The following is a 17,209-nucleotide window of genomic DNA, read 5'->3' as shown; positions in this document are numbered from 1 at the left end:
GGGGTTGGAGAGGTTTCATCTACTCCAAGCCTGCCCATTTATGTTTCTCACATGGAGCCTTAAACTGGCACACTGTATCGACCGAAAATTCCAAGTATCCAGGTTCCAGAACACAAAAAAGTGTGAAACTACGTTGTCATTTGAAAAGGACTTCTTCCTACCATGTCAGCTATATCCTCTTAACAAAAGTTAAAGTGAAAAAATCCCCTCAGATATTTCCTCTGCATGGATTTGTTTTCTGAGAAATTACAAGCTCAATAATGTTTGGACATATTTCGGCCTAGAGTAGCGGCCGCAACAATCGGCCAAGGGGTCGTGAACTTCTAGTATATTTTGAAAAAGCAATCTCGTGAACTTCTAATAGTGTACTAAGGAAGCCATGGTTACAATCTGCCCAACGGCCAGCCTTTTTTTCTCCATTATTTTGTGTATAAAATAGCAGTTGTTGCACATTTATAAGCAGCTAGCGTTCTTGTTTCTCTGGACTCTCCAAGGAAAGAGTAATCACCCACCATTCGAAGAAAACACAAGTGAACGGTTAATCAGAACATGCAACCCTAAAAATTAAGGGAGAAAAGTTTGCATGACCCGTATGTTCCGATTCACATGATGTGAGATAAAAATACAGCTGAAATACATACTTGATACAGCTCGGTTTTCATCACAGACTACAATTGTATTTTTTGGTGATTAATTTCACAAAGAAAAGTATTATAGTGTATCCATAATTTGTCATATCCATATTGGGATTAGCTAGCCTAATGATGAGAGTGTGCAGTGTGATGGGTAGGAGTGAGCTGAGGTTGGAAAATTTCCAATCTAACTAAAAAAAGTAGCTCATTTATTTCCATGGGCTTAACAACAAAACAACTAATATTCACATATCATGAACCTCCAAAATCTAGCCCTCACAACTCTATAAGTACAACTCGTGCAACGGATCAGAAGCCATAACATTTCATACCAACCTAGTCTCAACGAAGAGAATTTAACCTAGAGAGCAATATGTTAGGTAGAACTCCCATCTGCAGGGTCTTTACTGCTGTCGCTCTGATAGTGGCAATGGCTGCAATTGCACCCGACGCCGAAGCAGCACCTGCTTTCTTTGTGTTTGGGGACTCACTCGTCGACAGTGGCAACAACAACTACTTAGCAACCCCCTCAAGCGCCGACTCTCCTCCCTACGGCATTGATTTTCCGACCCACCGACCCACCGGCAGCTTCTCCAATGGCTTAAACTTCCCCGACATTATCAGTACTATGATCACCATCGATCTAACTAGCTTAATTTAATTACAGTTCCCCCATTTCTCTTTCATATGGTAACACATAAATTATATGTGTAATACTTAGGTGAGCAAATAGGATCTGAACGCGTATTGCCATATTTGAGTAGCGAGCTCACAGGACAAAAGCTGCTTATTGGAGCCAACTTTGCTTCTGCAGGAATCGGAATCCTCAATGAAACTGGGGTTCAATTTGTAAGTCCCTTAAGACCATCTCCAATGATGGCCTAATACTTAAAATTTCCTTTCCTCCTCCCAAATCCACTCCAACCCATGACTTAAAATAAACCTAAAACCTAAAATTCAAATGGGGGTCAAATTCCGGCCCAATTTTAGGCCACAAAGCACAATGGGCTCCACCAAGTGAGACTGAAACCAGGGTTGTGAAGCCCACTTCCCAAACTCCAATCGCCTACGCGCACACGCGCTAGGCCCGGCTGCAAAGAAGAACAAGCCCACGTGGGAGTGTTCCCCCGTGTGTCAGACGGCAAGTAGCCCAACGGCTACTTTTTTATCATCCAACGACCACGTATAATTGGCCGTTGGTTAATCCAACGGCCCAGGTTCAAATGATTTTTTTTTAGTTTTATATTTATATATTTATTTAATCGAATGGCTCAGATCAAATATAATCAAATCTAATGGTCCAAATTTAAATCCAACAAGTAAAATAATTTAAAAAAATTATTTAACTTAACATTCAACCAAAAACTCTATAAATACCTATGTAATTGTTCAAACATCCACACAAAACTCACCTTTCTCCTACAATTCTTCCAAATTTTCTTTCTACCATTTCTTCTCATTTCCACACAAAACTCTATAAATACCTATGTATTAAGTTTATGTGGTTTATCATGATTTTCATGTATTGATTAGTGATTTTTCAAAATTTATCGGAACTTAAATATTTTTAGGTTAAAATATTCATAAAATTAATTTAGGATAGTCTACATAATTTTTTTTTAATTTTAAAAATAGCCTTAATTTATTTTTTTGATAATATGGGGCTAAAATTTTAGGCCAGAAGGGTTGGAGTAGAAAAGTTGTTTCTGGGCTAAAACCTAAATTTTCTGGGCTAAATATTTTTAGGTTTTAGGTCACCATTGGAGATGGTCTAACTACCCATAAAGCCACTACTACACAAGATTTTCATTTTTTTAGTAATCTAATTTTTGGTATCATAGATTTTCTTTTCTTTCCTAAGAAGAGGAAATTATTAGTTATACTTTATCTTCTAGCTAGCTAACTCTACTTTATTAGTATTTTTTTCTTCTAAATTTATTATTAATAAGGAAAGAGTTCAAAACTATCACAACAATTAATTATACTTTATCTTCTAGCTAGCTAGCTCTACTTTATCAGTTCACTAAGTGAGAAATTATGTGAAATAAAAAAGATAAACAGGTGAAAATCAACCAAATTAACTTTTTTTGACATTTCTGTCATAGCCGTTAAATATGACGGTTACTTTTTTTCTTAAAGCATAGAATCATAATCACCACTAAATCTATAATGTATGTCACACATTATTATATGCATTGTCATTGTGTCATTGTGTCATTGTGTCATTGTGTGTCATTCATTGTTGTAGTATGAGGACAACAAGTGTGTCTTCCTACAAAAAGTTGAAACTTTTCATACTTTTCTTATCCCTATCATTGTTGTTGCCTATATACGTTTCACTTCTGCTATGAAGAATTCGAACATGATTATCAAATAATTAAGCTGCAAAGTTAATTGTGTTTGAGTTCTTTTTAATTACCACTGCAGGTTACTAGTATAAGGATCTTCAAGCAGTTTGAATTGTTCCAACAATACCAGCAACGACTGACTGCACTTGTTGGAGCAGAACAGGCAACAGGGCTAGTGAACAGTGCACTTGTGCTCATAACTCTCGGAGGCAATGACTGGGTCAACAACTATTTTGTCCAACCTGTCTCTCCAAGACGACGCCGGTACTCCGTCCCTGCTTTCTCCACTTACCTCATCTCAGAGTACCGCAAAATTTTATTGGTAATGTATTTCCGGCTAGAACGCATTTTCAGTCCCTGTAATTTTCACAAAGTTCCACTTTCGTTGATATATTTTTCAATTGCAACGAATTTGGTTCTTGTAGTTTGTAAGGGAAGTGATTTGAATACTCTATTTTCTCCACATTCACTCTTTCCTTTATATTTTAGCGTTTGGTTGAACAATCAAAAGAAGTATTAATGAACAAGAGGTGAAGTGCACTAAGAGAAACGAGAGCGTGAAAATCACTAACCTTTGTAATTTATTTCGATCTGAGTACATTCATCAAATTATGTTGCCTTTTTGTATGAAATTCGTCAAATTACAGAAGTTGGCGGAATTGTTATAGGTTATGGTATATACCACATCAACAATCCAATATGCCGCTCAAAATATGTCACATTATTTCGTGAGCTTGAAGAAATGATAATGTGGTCAGTGGCGGAGCCACATGGAGACTAGGGTAGTCCAGGATCCATCCTGAAAATACATTTATATTGATTATGTAGTAATTTTTGCAATAATATGCATGTGGTGTGTTGGTATGTCAAGTTTTAAAGGTTTCATTAGGTCCCGAGGTCGACGCCTGCTGACGGAAAGCTACTTTATGGTTTTTTTTTTACCAATTACCATATATAACTACCCTTCTGCTAACATTTTGATTTCTTTTCAAACAATTATTTTTTGGGTCTTTTGATATGTGTCCAATTGTACTAAAAATTAGACATATTTCAAAAGTCAAAAGTCACTAAAAATTGGACTTATTTCAAAAGATGGGCTATAAAATTGGATCTCTTTCAAATTTTCCCTTATTTTTTTGTTAGTTCATATAAAACAAGGTATATATATTCGAGATGAAGATTGAATGATATTAGAAAGAAAAAAAGTATCGTAATAATAGATTAATTTTTTGTTAGTTCATATAAAACAAGATATATATATTCGAGAGGAAGATTCAATAATATTAAAAGAAAAATATCGCAATAATAGTTTGAGCTAGTTATAACATTATTATCAATGTTGCGTTAGATGTCAACACAGGTTCTATTTATTATGACATCTCTCAATACTAATTTTTTCATACAAATTTTAAAGCTCCATCACTCTTGTTTGATTCAAATTTTCCATGATATTACTAATTTTTTTTAATAATTTCTTTCATTAGTTTAAAGGCCCCTCCTAGCATGAATTTCAGGCTCCGCCACTGAAAGTGGTATTATAATACAACCATCTAGTGTCATTACTTACTTATCATATGCTATAACATGAACGAACTAATTACACCACATGTAGTTTCTATAGTGGTATCAAAAAATCTTTGTTACAATGCTGTGAATTGTATGTAGAAACTATATGAATTAGGAGCCCGAAGAGTGTTGGTGATTAGTACAGGCTCATTGGTCTGTGTTCTATCTGAGCTAGCCCAAAGGAGTAGAAATGGTGAGTGCGTCGCAGAACTACAAAATGCAGCAGCAATCTTCAACCCACAACTCGTCCAGATGATTCAAGGACTCAACAGGCAACTCGGTTCAAATGTATTTATTACTGCTAATGCATTTGATATGAACATGGACTTCATCTCCAACCCCGAAAAATCTGGTTTGTCCCCAAAACCCTTAGAAACCCTTTGTTCGATGTCTTAGTTTGAACTCGACTATGCAATTATGTTCGGACTAATGTCTTGATTGTTGTTCATTAAATTTATAATGTCGATACCAAACTTGTTAAATCATAGAACATATTGTGTCTTTCAAGTTAGTTCATGTAAAAATATAACTTACAAAAAACTGCTTGGCCTCAATTCCAATCTTGTTCAGTCTCGGCAGCCAAACGAGTGGAGTCTTTTAATCAATATTTGGTTAGGCTTTGAAAGTAATGTATTTGCTTCAACTTTGACAGGTTTTGTGACATCAAAAGTGGCATGTTGTGGGCAAGGACGCTTTAATGGGTTGGGACAGTGCAATCCAACGTCAAACCTGTGCCCAAACAGGGATCTCTATGCTTTCTGGGATGCTTTCCATCCAACTGAGAAAGCAAACAGGCTAATTGTGAAGCAGATTATGTCCGGGTCTAGCAAGTACATGAACCCAATGAACCTAAGCACCATGATGGCTTTGGACTCAATGAGCTAATTATTATTTGTTAGCCTCTTATAGTGGTTAATTACCTGCTTGGATTATGCTATTGTGTAATGATTATGTAATGCTTATGTGTTCTGGCTTTGTCAAATCAATCGACATGGAGCCTTAATTATAAAAGATTAATTAATTAAGTACACAATGTTTATGCATATTGCCATATTGTCTCATAGCTTGGCAAACAATTCGATTGCGAAGCAAATTGTTACCAATAGCTTTTTCGTCGAGTGTTTATTCTTTTTTCAATGCTATTAGAAGACATCCCAAATTTTAATGTTTTCTCGTCTATTGATCGACAAACATATTCATCAATCATAGAGATTATAACAAATTAACTCGTATATGAATAATACAAAACACAATATAAAGGTTCTTGGACTCCTCTTGCAAATAGAAACATGAAGATGCATGCATGTTACGTAGACTAGATTTGTGCCAATGTCCAAAACAGGGGTTTTTCCTTCAATGTTCTTCATCTCCATTAGTCCCATGGATGGCCTCTTCACGCTTCCGAGCACCAGCCGATCCAGCCACGAAAACTTCTGGAGGAACTTGTCAGTCAGCCAAACTGGAAGCCATTTTAGCAAGAAAACTACCAATTCGAATGCGGATATTCTGAAGATTTCTCTAGGCATAACATGAACCTGTAAAGAAACAGAGCAAAACTTATTAGAATCCCATTAAAGGTTAAACCTCAAAATAAAAAAAATTAGAGTTTCGTTTGATAATCATTTTGTTTTTAGTTTTTAGTTTTTAGGCAGCCAAAAAGTACTTTTATCAAACACTTACCAAGCTTCAAACCACCATCGATGGCAGGCCAAGAGAGACTTCCATGCCAGAATTTCCAGTATGGTCTACCACCAACATTTTGATATTGTCTCAACATTTATTGCTAGGTGTTGGGTTTTATCATAAAAGATTTAGGTGATATTAGGCATAAAAACTCCCGTGTATTAGTTGTATATTATCTTATCATATATCTGGTTTGAAATCCTATTCTCCAACAATCTCATCGTACTTTGGGGATTGAACGCAAGAGTTGAACTTTTGGGTTGATCTCAAAGTGTTTGCGTATGACTCAAGGTAGTCGATGAACTATCGTTTTGTTTGGTACTCATGGAAGTCTTATGGGAATGGAAGCTATGGGAGTTGGCGAAATGCCTTCTGAAGGCGAAGCTTGAGGATCTAGAAATGAAATATTTTTGCTCACCATTCTAAGTGATTTTATTCGATGTCGTTATGTGATGGTGATGCACACCAACATCACCACTTTGTTTATTATTGTTGGATGAGTTTGAATTAACCTATTTACTGCATATATCTCAAAATTTAAACTAATTCAACTAATCAATAAGGTGGTGAGCACCATTATTACCACTTTAGAATTGTGGTATATAATTAGCTGTAGAATGATCTAGTCGCCACCGAAGCCACAAAGGGCCATCTAAATTGATTATTTTCTTCCCGATAAGCTCTAATTGCATCATAGGAATTACAATATATAATTAAGTTGTAGAAATTTGACCAAATGTCTTACAATATCTCTAGAAAAGTTGTTGCTTTTGTATGTGATCAGTCAAATGTTCAATTTATTTTTTTTATATATAAAACATATCCGGATTATTGCATGTATTACAAGAGGATGTTACCAAATACATAGTTGCATAATATTCAGCAACGGGATATTTGAAAATATGGAATAATACCTAGTAGGTAAACCATCATGCTACATAAGTGCAAGGAGGTGCGGCTGCATCTCCGGTCGTCGGAAATCTTCACTGAGATTGAGGAACCACCCCTCTAGTTCTCTGAATTTGCCGGAAAATGTTGGTGCTGCAACTTGCGCCTTCTTTAAAGAAAAATAAGAAAATAAGAAAAAAAACTTAGGTGAGACGTTGTTTTAGACCTGAGGTAAAAAATTATATCGAAATGGGTGTCATTTTGGTTTAGGAAAAAAAAAAAACCAAGCACTAACATGGGTGGGTTCGGTACGGTTACCATATCAAAATCTCAATACCAATTACCTTACCAAACTTTCGATTTGGCAAAAATTCATTATTATTACCGTACCAAATTTTCGGTATACCGAATTTCGATATGCCAAATAGTCAGTTAGCAAGATATGGTAATGGTAATTGCCACTTTGTTTTGTACCACTTTTTTGGGCCAAATTTTGATTTTTTTTCCTAACCCATTTTAAAGGCGAGACCTTATTTTGGTACATTTATCTCATATATTGTAGCCTAAATTATGTATCATTCAACACACATTATAAATCAAATGATGCATTCAAGATTCATGAAGCAAATTAAGGTTACAATGCAAATAGAAGTTACACACCATATTCAATCAAGAATATTACCAGATAATATCATCAAGCGAAGAATATTACAAGATAATCCCAAGATATTATTTAAATAATATCTTCGAGAAAATTGTTTCTCCATCCATTATACAGATGACTCACCTTATCCAATCAAATGCTAACACATGTCAAGTAAACCCTACACATACCATTGGCATAGCTCCTATAAAAACCTCATTCTCCACTAAATTCTGATAAGTTTTTGCTACGAAGTTAAGCCCTAAGCTCTCTAGAAACTTAGACATCATGGGGCGCATCACTTTGGTCGTTGATCCAAGGTGTTTATTTGTTTTACTACAAATCGGTGTTTTTCTGAAAGCGATTGCGAGTGCCTTTTTTGAGATGTTAAATCGGCCTCTCAATGAGAACACCAATTTGTGGTAGCAAAAGTCAGTCATCTTCAGTTTTAACGAAATTGTACTTGCAACAAATAGACATCTTTGATCAATGGCAAAAGTCAAGCAAGCCCACGAGGTGTGGGGTTGGCCAATGGATCAAAGGTGTTTACTTGTTTCGTAGGTACAAATGCATCACTTGAAGACGAATGCTTTTTGCTACCATAATGTTGATGGCCATAGGTACGCTCTTGTTCACATGCCTAAGTTGGAGGTCTTGGATATGAGTGAAAATCCCATTGAGGATGATGAAATCAGGTTGGTTGTATTTTCAGTCTACACATATGCATTGAGCATTATAACCACAAGGTTTATTATTCTAAATCATCGATATATCTAATTCCGTACTTTGTCGAAGCATCCGAAAAGTGCATTCCTTTTGCTGATTTAATGTTGAAGAGTTGTGAACTTTGCTGTGATAGGGTGACTCTTCTCATAGATACCCTTTCAACCCTAAAAAGACCATTGAAGCCTCTATCTGTTGCTGATAACGACCCGACCTCGGCAGGGTTGTCTGGTTGACAATGCCATAGACATTACATGTCATTACTTATGTTTCTTTCTCAATACTTACGTACTGTGTCAATACTCACTCTTTTACAGCCAAGTAGCTCCAGCTTCGGGAAAAATCTTGTCTGCATCAATTCAAGTATTCTATGTTCAAGGCATTGGATTGGGTTCATCTGGTTTTCAGGAACTACAAGATGACATAACGAAGGTTCAAATTGATAGATATTTTTTATTTATATATAAGATTATTGTGGCTGATTCCAGGAGATTGATCTTATTTTTAAATTATGTGTAGCAAAAACCATGAAGGATTGAAGCTGCAAAGTTTTTGGCAAACCTCATATCAAGGGCTCCATAACTTGTTACAGTCAATGTTGCAGACAATCTTATGCGTTTAAACTCCTCGACCATCATATTCTCTGTCATTAAAGCTTCTAAGTATTTATTTACTGTATCAATTTTTTTTCAAGTAGCTGATGCCATTTGGATCATTAACTTTTCTGCTGCCGCCAGTTGCTTCGTCATCTATATTAGCATTACCAAATAATTTAAGCTGTCAAATATTAGGTTATCATGGTTCCATTTTGAGTTAAATCGTTGACCTTGGACCTTCTCTGCTTGTCTCTCTTTTGGTTCAATACTGTTAGTGAATAAATCAAAGTGAAGTGTTCATGCAAAATCTTAGTTAGTAGGAAGTAAAATAATTTATATGCCTGTGTTGAGCCTGTTGCTGACTAACTTTGTCAATCTTGAGTGTCTGGACTTGAGGGGAAATATTTGGGATCGATGATCAATCAGGTTATGCCTCTATGCTTGCTGACGCCCACTGTAATGGAAGGCCTGTTTTCATTCTTTCTTCTTCACGAACTGCAGATGCACCCTATGACGATGATCCTTAGATGGGATATGGCTATCATACTGTAGTTTTATGCAACACTTGTTAAGCATGCAAATGATCCCATTGGATGTACGTACCAAAAATTCTCAGCTGTGCAGCAAAATATGCAGGTATTATGCTTTTTAGATGTGATTGTGTACATTACTTGCGTTTAAGGCTGTGATAGCTATTAGCTAGCACGTATATGCTTCAGTTGTCAGTTCTTTCTCATTTACGGGTTCGATGTGTTGTAAAATTTCTCACTGATATATGGATTATCCTATTAAGTGATGTGGTATTGTTCGGAAACTTTAGCTTGTTACATGCACTTCTTGAGTTGGAGAATGCCACGGTCAATCACCCTCGCCTGTGAAATCAGCATACCAGCGCATGGCTAACCTTAGCACGCTCTTCTCGTCTTTGGAGCTTCCACGTAAAGTTAAAGACACGGTTTTGGCTTGTGTAGCAACTAGCAAGTCACATAAAGAAGTGGTTGCCACTGCTTACCACCACTATAAGATACAAGGGTATATGGGCTATACCTATTGTGTTTTGTTATGTATCCATCAAATCCATTGCTCAAAACGGAACCATCACAAAAACTAGCAAATTGTTGCTGCTGGGACTAAAGGGCATGGAAACTTGCACAGCACATTTTCGACCGAAAGGTGCCATTTATGGTACAAGCATCTGTCCTTTGCATCATTCTTGTTTTTTGTTTCTAGAAGGTAAGGTTTATGCCCCCCATTTTTTCTAGTGTATTCCTTTTTGTTGTCTCTATTTTTTGAGGGGTAAGGTTTATGCCCCCCTGACTAGGTGTAACTTGATTTTTCGTTATCAATAAAATTACCCTCGTACCATCGAGGTTTCCCAAAAAAAAAAAATGGTACAAGCATCTAGATATCTTTTGACAATCATGGTTCATTTATAAGTCGGGGAGAGAATTCGAACTTAAGATCTAGAAAATTCCAACTTTAACCAGTGATTAGCGCGATACAGTTTGGTATAGACTAGATCTCAAACCGAAAACACAACCAATGAAGCGCAATGGTTTGAATCAGTTCATTTGATGCCTTTTAGTACACAGACCGCAGTAGCGCTCGTTTCCTGCTTCGTTGCACATCTACAAGCTCATCCAATTGATCAAGAACATAATTTAGTTCCCAAATCTCACCCAGCAAAACCTACAAGGCTGAATCAGCCAACCTGTGAAGGTCAAAACTATTTTTACAAAAACAATATTGGCATCATCCATCCCCACTTTCATTGGGGTATTTTAATATTATGTTACTATTAACCTAGCAAAATGGAGCAAGCAAAGCTAAAATAGACCACTTTTGCCACTTAGTACTACGGCTAGTTGTATTCATTTTTACTTGTAAGTGAGAGGTGTTAAGTTCAATTCTCGCCAAAGGTGAATTTGAACCATATTATTGCTAGTCTATTGTGAAGTTAAACTCACTTCTCTTTTAGTGTAAATAATAACATTTGTTAAAAAAAAAAAAAAAAACACTTTTTATCCTTTTTTTTCAGTTTTGTGCTGTCCAATGGTTGAAAATGGGGTTGTTGGCTAGGCTTCGTCATCAAGTTGGGCTTTTTTTGTTCTCTTCTAATAAAATTGTCATCTCCTTCCTAATCCTCTCAATTAACAACAAGATTATCATCATATTGTGATAAATGACCCGTGAACTAACAATTAGTTACTCATTATCTGGTTCAAGCTTCTTATCTGTTTTGGCTGCATCGTCTCTAATCATCATGGGGCAGGACTTTCTGGCAGATAAAACATGGGGTCCCAAATGAATTGTCCTTTAACCTATTTTCCTAATTTAGAGTCGGTCGGAAAATTTCCAAGTAAATGGTTGGTCAGGATCGGAATTTTCAATCCAACTTGCAGTTCTACTCAAATTTAAGTTTGGCCATGTGACGTATGTGTGGATTAAGTTAATTGGTCGTGACAGTTGAATCTCTCTACGTGTAGATTATGTAACTTAGAATTTTGTCTGGTAAAAAAGGTTGGGTTATGTAGCATTTTTCATACGAGATGCATAAATGGCTTTGTTTGGTTTCAAAAACTGAACTTGATCTGATAACTTGTAAAATTCAACGAATGTTGAAGGTAGAGGTGAATAGCTTTATTCATTTTGAGGGTATTACCACGAAATTAGAATACCAAAAAAAAAAAAAAACAACTTACATATTCTAATCATACTATTTACGTGTGAATTGAAATGAATAAGTTTTATCGATGAATAATCTATCTTTTATATTCAAGTTGAACAAAGAATACTTCATTTTTTCCTTAAACATACTTCGAGACTTGAATATAGCTAGCTATCCAGTCTGATACAAACTAAAAACTAAAGATTATCACCGATTATAATTATATTAAAGAAAAAACCAATTTTGTGAAGAATTTTTGTTGAAACAATGAAGGGCAATCAAACCGTTCAATTTCATATAAAATTCACAAAAAATTACTTTCATAATAACATCATTTCAGAAGCAGGACACGTAAGGTGGTGACCGCGGAACAAAAATTTCCCAGCCTGGATTCTGCAATTTAAAACAAAGAATATTCCTCATTTGATTATTTATTTCCACATTTAAAAAAAAACAAAGGATATTTTATTTTCTAAGACACCAACGGTAGAGCAAATCTTTAAGAAATCAAATTACTTAATAAAATAAACTTTTTCATGGAATTGCAGCTTCATACGATCAGTGAGGATTGAATCAACACAAGAGTATATAGACATGATTGATTTCCATCATTACGGTAAAACGCTATATACAAATAAAACTAATATTTCGGTGAAAATTTTGTGTTCATACCAAACCAAATAAACACGTTTTGAATCATGAAATCGTAAATGCATGGATGGAGGGAGGTAAGGCTCAGTGAGGGCACATTCCTCCTCTCATCCTTTTTTTCCCATTATAAATTATTTAATTAATCATTCCCATTTTTTATACTTTGCATATTATTCAATTAATCATATTAAAATTGTAAAAAACCCTCTTTTAGTTTTTAAATGCCCCTCTGTCTTGTATATTTTTCTCATGCACTAATGTCTAAACCTTGTTGAGTTGCATGTATTTGGTTAATTAGTACAAATGATCATTTGATTGTCAACAATTAAAGACAAAATTAGACAATAGAGTAATAAAATTAGGCATTTTGTAATTTTTTTTTCAGCATTTGTAAAAGAACTAGCTTTATTTGTCTAAAAAAAGAGCTCAAAATTTTTAAGGTGCCCCCTCTTAGTTAAATTTCTGGCTTTGTCCCTGCGTAAATGACTAAAATAAACATGAATGTTGAAAGGGGTTTCAATCATATCATATGTCACATGAGCCACTGTCTGATTAGTTCGGTTTTCATCTCCTCTGCCTACCAATTTGGTGATGCAGGACAACAACCACAAGTAATTGTCTCTCCTTTTTTGATTTAATATTTTAATTGTGTTGTCTATTTTCATGTATTTTTGTAGTTGATATATGGGACCATGGTCCTTGTGAGAGCCATTGTTAAACATCTTATGAATTTTCATCCCTCGTGAATGTTACTTTCCAATTCTTAATGTGTTATCGTACCAACGAAAATACTAGGTCAAGTCGAAGATTTGATTTGATTTGCTTCGTTGTAACGAAAGAAAATGAGGAAACAAAACATTAACTCGTTTACATGTAATGCCCTTAAGGAAAATAGTTGTGAGACCCACACTACATCAAATTTAAATAATTTGGATTGTTTATTTTTCACGTTGCACCTCATAGATCATTTTTGCAAAATATTAGTCAAATTAGAAATGTTTAAGGCATCTAATTCAGTTCAAAGAAATCAACAAACATTATATTCTAATAAACATTGAAATTTCATCATGATCTACCCCACAACGAACTTCAGTAACATGAATTGTCTATTTTTCAAGTCGTACATCATAGATCATTCTTGCAAAATATTGAGAAATTCATAGATTAGCCGTAATTTTTACCATGAATAGATTTTTAGCCAACCATTATAACTTTTCATCATTCTAATCAAAACTTGACGTGAAAATACTTAAACACCCTCATTGACTGAAAATTGTTGAAGCTGTATTCTATAACTTCTGTTCTTTATTCCCAATCGGGATCGAAATTGCATGAAGAAACGTTTGGGAAATCAACCGAAACCGTCCGATTGATTCCACGATCGTATGGCTAGCCTGTTAATGCTTTTGGGACAGATGTTCCAACGACCATCAAGCTCAATGTAGCTTCGAAGCTCGAAAACCTCCAAATTGGAGCAACTCAGTATCAAATCCTCCACCATTCGGTTGAGTCCTAATTTCTCATCATACCCATTCCTCACAATGGAGGACTGAAAATCGTAGTACTGACTACCTCATCAAGAGGATCAAATAAGAACTTGATTGCTAAAAAATCAGCAGCAGTTCCTACTGATCACCAATCACAGATGGACACGTGTTTAAGTAATTGATTTTTTAATCACATATTGAACACATGTCCATTTGTGATTGATGATCCGCATGAATTGTTGTTGATTTTTTTCAGCAACCAAGTTCTTTCCATCAAATAATTCAAATTTGATTTCTAGAGCGCGGAGGTGAATTACGGTGAATTGAATAATACATGTAAGCCAAAATTGACAGTAGTTTCAAAAAAAGTTTTAATTGATTATTAAATGTATTTTATTAATTTTATTATTGTTTTTGTTTTAAATATGTATTATAACAGTTTAATGTAATAAAATAATAGTTTAATTTGACATATCGAGTGGAGAGAAAAACTTTAAAAGATGTCAAAGTGCCATATAATTTGTCTTTAAATTTTATATTTAAAATTTAACATCTCCAAATGCAATGAAATAGAACCTTTGAGTATTAACGAGAAGATTATAACTTACATTATATTTGGTGTCTAGTTTTCACTTACCAACCCGTTAATTATTATCGTTGAATGGTTTAATCGATGTGTTTAAACATAGGTACTACGGTAGTTTGATCATTTAAGATGGTCTTTGTTAATGAGTTTTTCTTACTCATTTGAAACTTGTTATTTTTTTTGACAAACAATAATTTACATTAAATTTATATAAATAAAGGATTTTTTTTTGAAATGTCATATGAACTTATACACCTTTTTCAATTTGTCATATGAACTAAAATTTTAAGTAATTTGTCATATCAATTTTCTGAAATTATTAATTTGGCATCTCACTCTAACTCCGTTAAGTTTTCTATCCAAAATAAGTCATGTGGCTTCCACATGAGTTATTTTAAAGGTTATTTTTTACTTTTCAATTCCTCACTCCCCTTCAAGATTATTTCGGAAACTTCAAAGTTATTTCGAACATTTCAACTTCATTTTTTATGGACATGAATGACTGCGTTGAATTCTCAACGCTTTAAATTAGTTAAAATTCATGTTAGTGAGATTAATGTCTTTTTAGTAGTTGATAATAATTTTTCGAAATGAACCCGACGTGTTCTTTTTACTAGCTAAAAGTTTTGGGCACAAGAAGTAGAGAACTTGTGAAAAAGAGGTCAAAAGACTTAAACCAATTTATTCCCCCACCGCATTTGTAAATATATCTATGTATGTATAAGAATAAAAAATAAATAAAAAACTTGTGAAAAGGTCTCAAAAGTTCGAAATAATCTTGAAAGTCCGAAATAAAAAACTTGTTTTGGATGACAAACTTAACATAGTTAGGTGAGATGACAAATTAATTATTTTAGAAAATTAATATGACAAATCATTTAAAATTTTAGTTCGTATGACAAATTAAAAAAAAAATGTATAAGTTTGTATAACATTTAAAAAAAATTCTATATAAAATTAAAGAATAATTTGAACCCATGACGTAGTCCACAATCCACAACTACCATTTAATTACTTAAAGACTTAATACATAATAATACATTAATAATTAATAATGTCATCACCTCAGTCTCAACCTAACTTTTTCCTTTATATTTTCAACATTTTTTATCTTTTACAGTATCTTTGGTGCAATGGTACTAAAATATATTTTTTTTTTCTATGTTTAATGGTATTAAAATATTGCACAATTCTCATCAGGATTTTATTAAATTCATGATAATTGTTAAATCATTAATATTTTGTTTAATGACCAAAATAATACTACAATTTAATGAAATGATATATTAAATTCTTGTCAGCATGATATTTGAAAAGCTCATAAATTTTCCAAGTGCGAGATATTTATATGGTTGAAGGAGGTGAGCGTGCTGGCCGAAGCGTTGAGTCGATCAACTGCTCAGTCAACCATCTCGCAACCATGCAGCTAGATTTGGACAAAACAAGGTTCATATCATTTCAACGTGCCAAAATTAATACTTTGTAAATGATTTAAAAATAAAACTAGACAAAGTTCATATCATTTCAACATGCCAAAATTAACACTTTGTAAATGATTTAACAAAAAATTTAGACAACCCATTTTAACACTAATTTCGTTATCTATCCCCAACAAACCCTAGCCGCAAGGGAAGAAAAAAAAATTAAGAAGAAAAGAAAAACCAGTCGTCGTGGACTCTTGGTCTTTGAGGCAGGCAACAATATTTCTCCTTCTTTTGTTGTTTTTGGTAGTGGTCACTCTCTTGCTTTGTCCATGAAAGCCTTTATGGTTGTGGTTGTGGTCGCTCTCTTTTTATGAAGAGTTTATTTTGTGTTGTGTCATTTTTGTTGTGGTTTTGTTTTCGTTTGTTCCCTGACGAAAGACTAAGGGCTGGTTTGGTATTGCTGTGCTTTGAAAAAAAGCTGCTGTGAGAATAAGCGGCTGTGCTGTGAGAATAAGCGGCTGTGAAATAAATCAGCAGAGTGTTTGGTAAACTTTTTTGTAAAAGTGCTTTTGGAAAAAAAAGCAGTCTGATTGTGGATCTTTTCATTAAAGAAGCACTGTAGTTCTATGTGCTTTGAAAAAAAGCCAGTTTTCCAAAGCTACAAATTGCAGCTTCAGCTTTTTCCTTTGATTTCAGCTTATTCTCACAGCAGCTTCCAAAATAAGCCTTTTTTTTTAAGTTTACCAAACACCAAAAACACTCCCAGCTTTTTTTCATAGGAGCTTTTTTTAAAATCACCTCAACCCCAAACTGGGGCTAAGAGACATCTTCGTGATGTCTTATAAGATGACTTCTTTGCCGAAGTAGTGTTAGTTTTTGCAATTTCATCAAAAAATTTAGTTAGACGTTGTCACATCCCAGCCTGGGCGGACCACTTCCCAGGTCTGCTCCACTACCGTAGCACGATATTGTCCACTTTGGGCCCCGACCATGCCCTCAAGGTTTTGTTTCTGGGAACTCACGAGCAACACGCCTTGATTCTAGAATCGGAGTGTGTCAGACATGGTTACGTGAGTAAATGATGTTTTTCAATTTATTTGATTAATAAAATATTTATGTTAAAAAAAAAACAATAAATTAAGATAAAAAATATTAAATAAACAGAGACCGTGACAGGTCACTGTAGTAAGTTAGTAACTACTAACTACACAGACTAGTAAGAGCACAGTGGTAGAAACAGTAAATTAAATAGAAACCAGGGGTAAAGTCTCGAACCAGCCTCAACCATATTGTCGTTTCTTCATCTTCTCCTTC

The 17,209-nt window shown here is 34.5% G+C and overlaps 1 protein-coding gene across 1 annotated transcript; it reads left to right on the top strand.

Moving 5' to 3' along the window:
- The first annotated feature begins 927 nt into the window (after nt 1-927).
- On the top strand, nt 928-5,589 carry LOC126622733 (GDSL esterase/lipase LTL1-like). The gene is made up of 5 exons (XM_050291468.1): nt 928-1,255; nt 1,354-1,481; nt 3,060-3,302; nt 4,646-4,898; nt 5,199-5,589. The coding sequence occupies exons 1-5, from the start codon at nt 1,006-1,008 to the stop codon at nt 5,429-5,431; spliced, it is 1,107 nt and encodes a 368-aa protein (XP_050147425.1). The 5' UTR covers nt 928-1,005; the 3' UTR covers nt 5,432-5,589.
- Nucleotides 5,590-17,209: the final 11,620 nt, after the last annotated feature.

This window comes from Malus sylvestris, chromosome 5 (genome assembly GCF_916048215.2).
Source record: "Malus sylvestris chromosome 5, drMalSylv7.2, whole genome shotgun sequence".
NCBI lineage: Eukaryota > Viridiplantae > Streptophyta > Magnoliopsida > Rosales > Rosaceae > Malus > Malus sylvestris.
This window is presented reverse-complemented; position numbering and strand designations above follow the sequence as displayed.

What these genes read in the sequence shown, in the direction of transcription:
- LOC126622733 (XM_050291468.1), top strand. Translation starts at nt 1,006, where the DNA reads ATGTTAGGTAGAACTCCCATCTGCAGGGTCTTTACTGCTGTCGCTCTG. An exon ending in AGTACCGCAAAATTTTATTG is followed by an intron (nt 3,303 to 4,645) that starts GTAATGTATTTC and finishes AATTGTATGTAG; the next exon opens with AAACTATATGAATTAGGAGC. An exon ending in CTCCAACCCCGAAAAATCTG is followed by an intron (nt 4,899 to 5,198) that starts GTTTGTCCCCAA and finishes CAACTTTGACAG; the next exon opens with GTTTTGTGACATCAAAAGTG.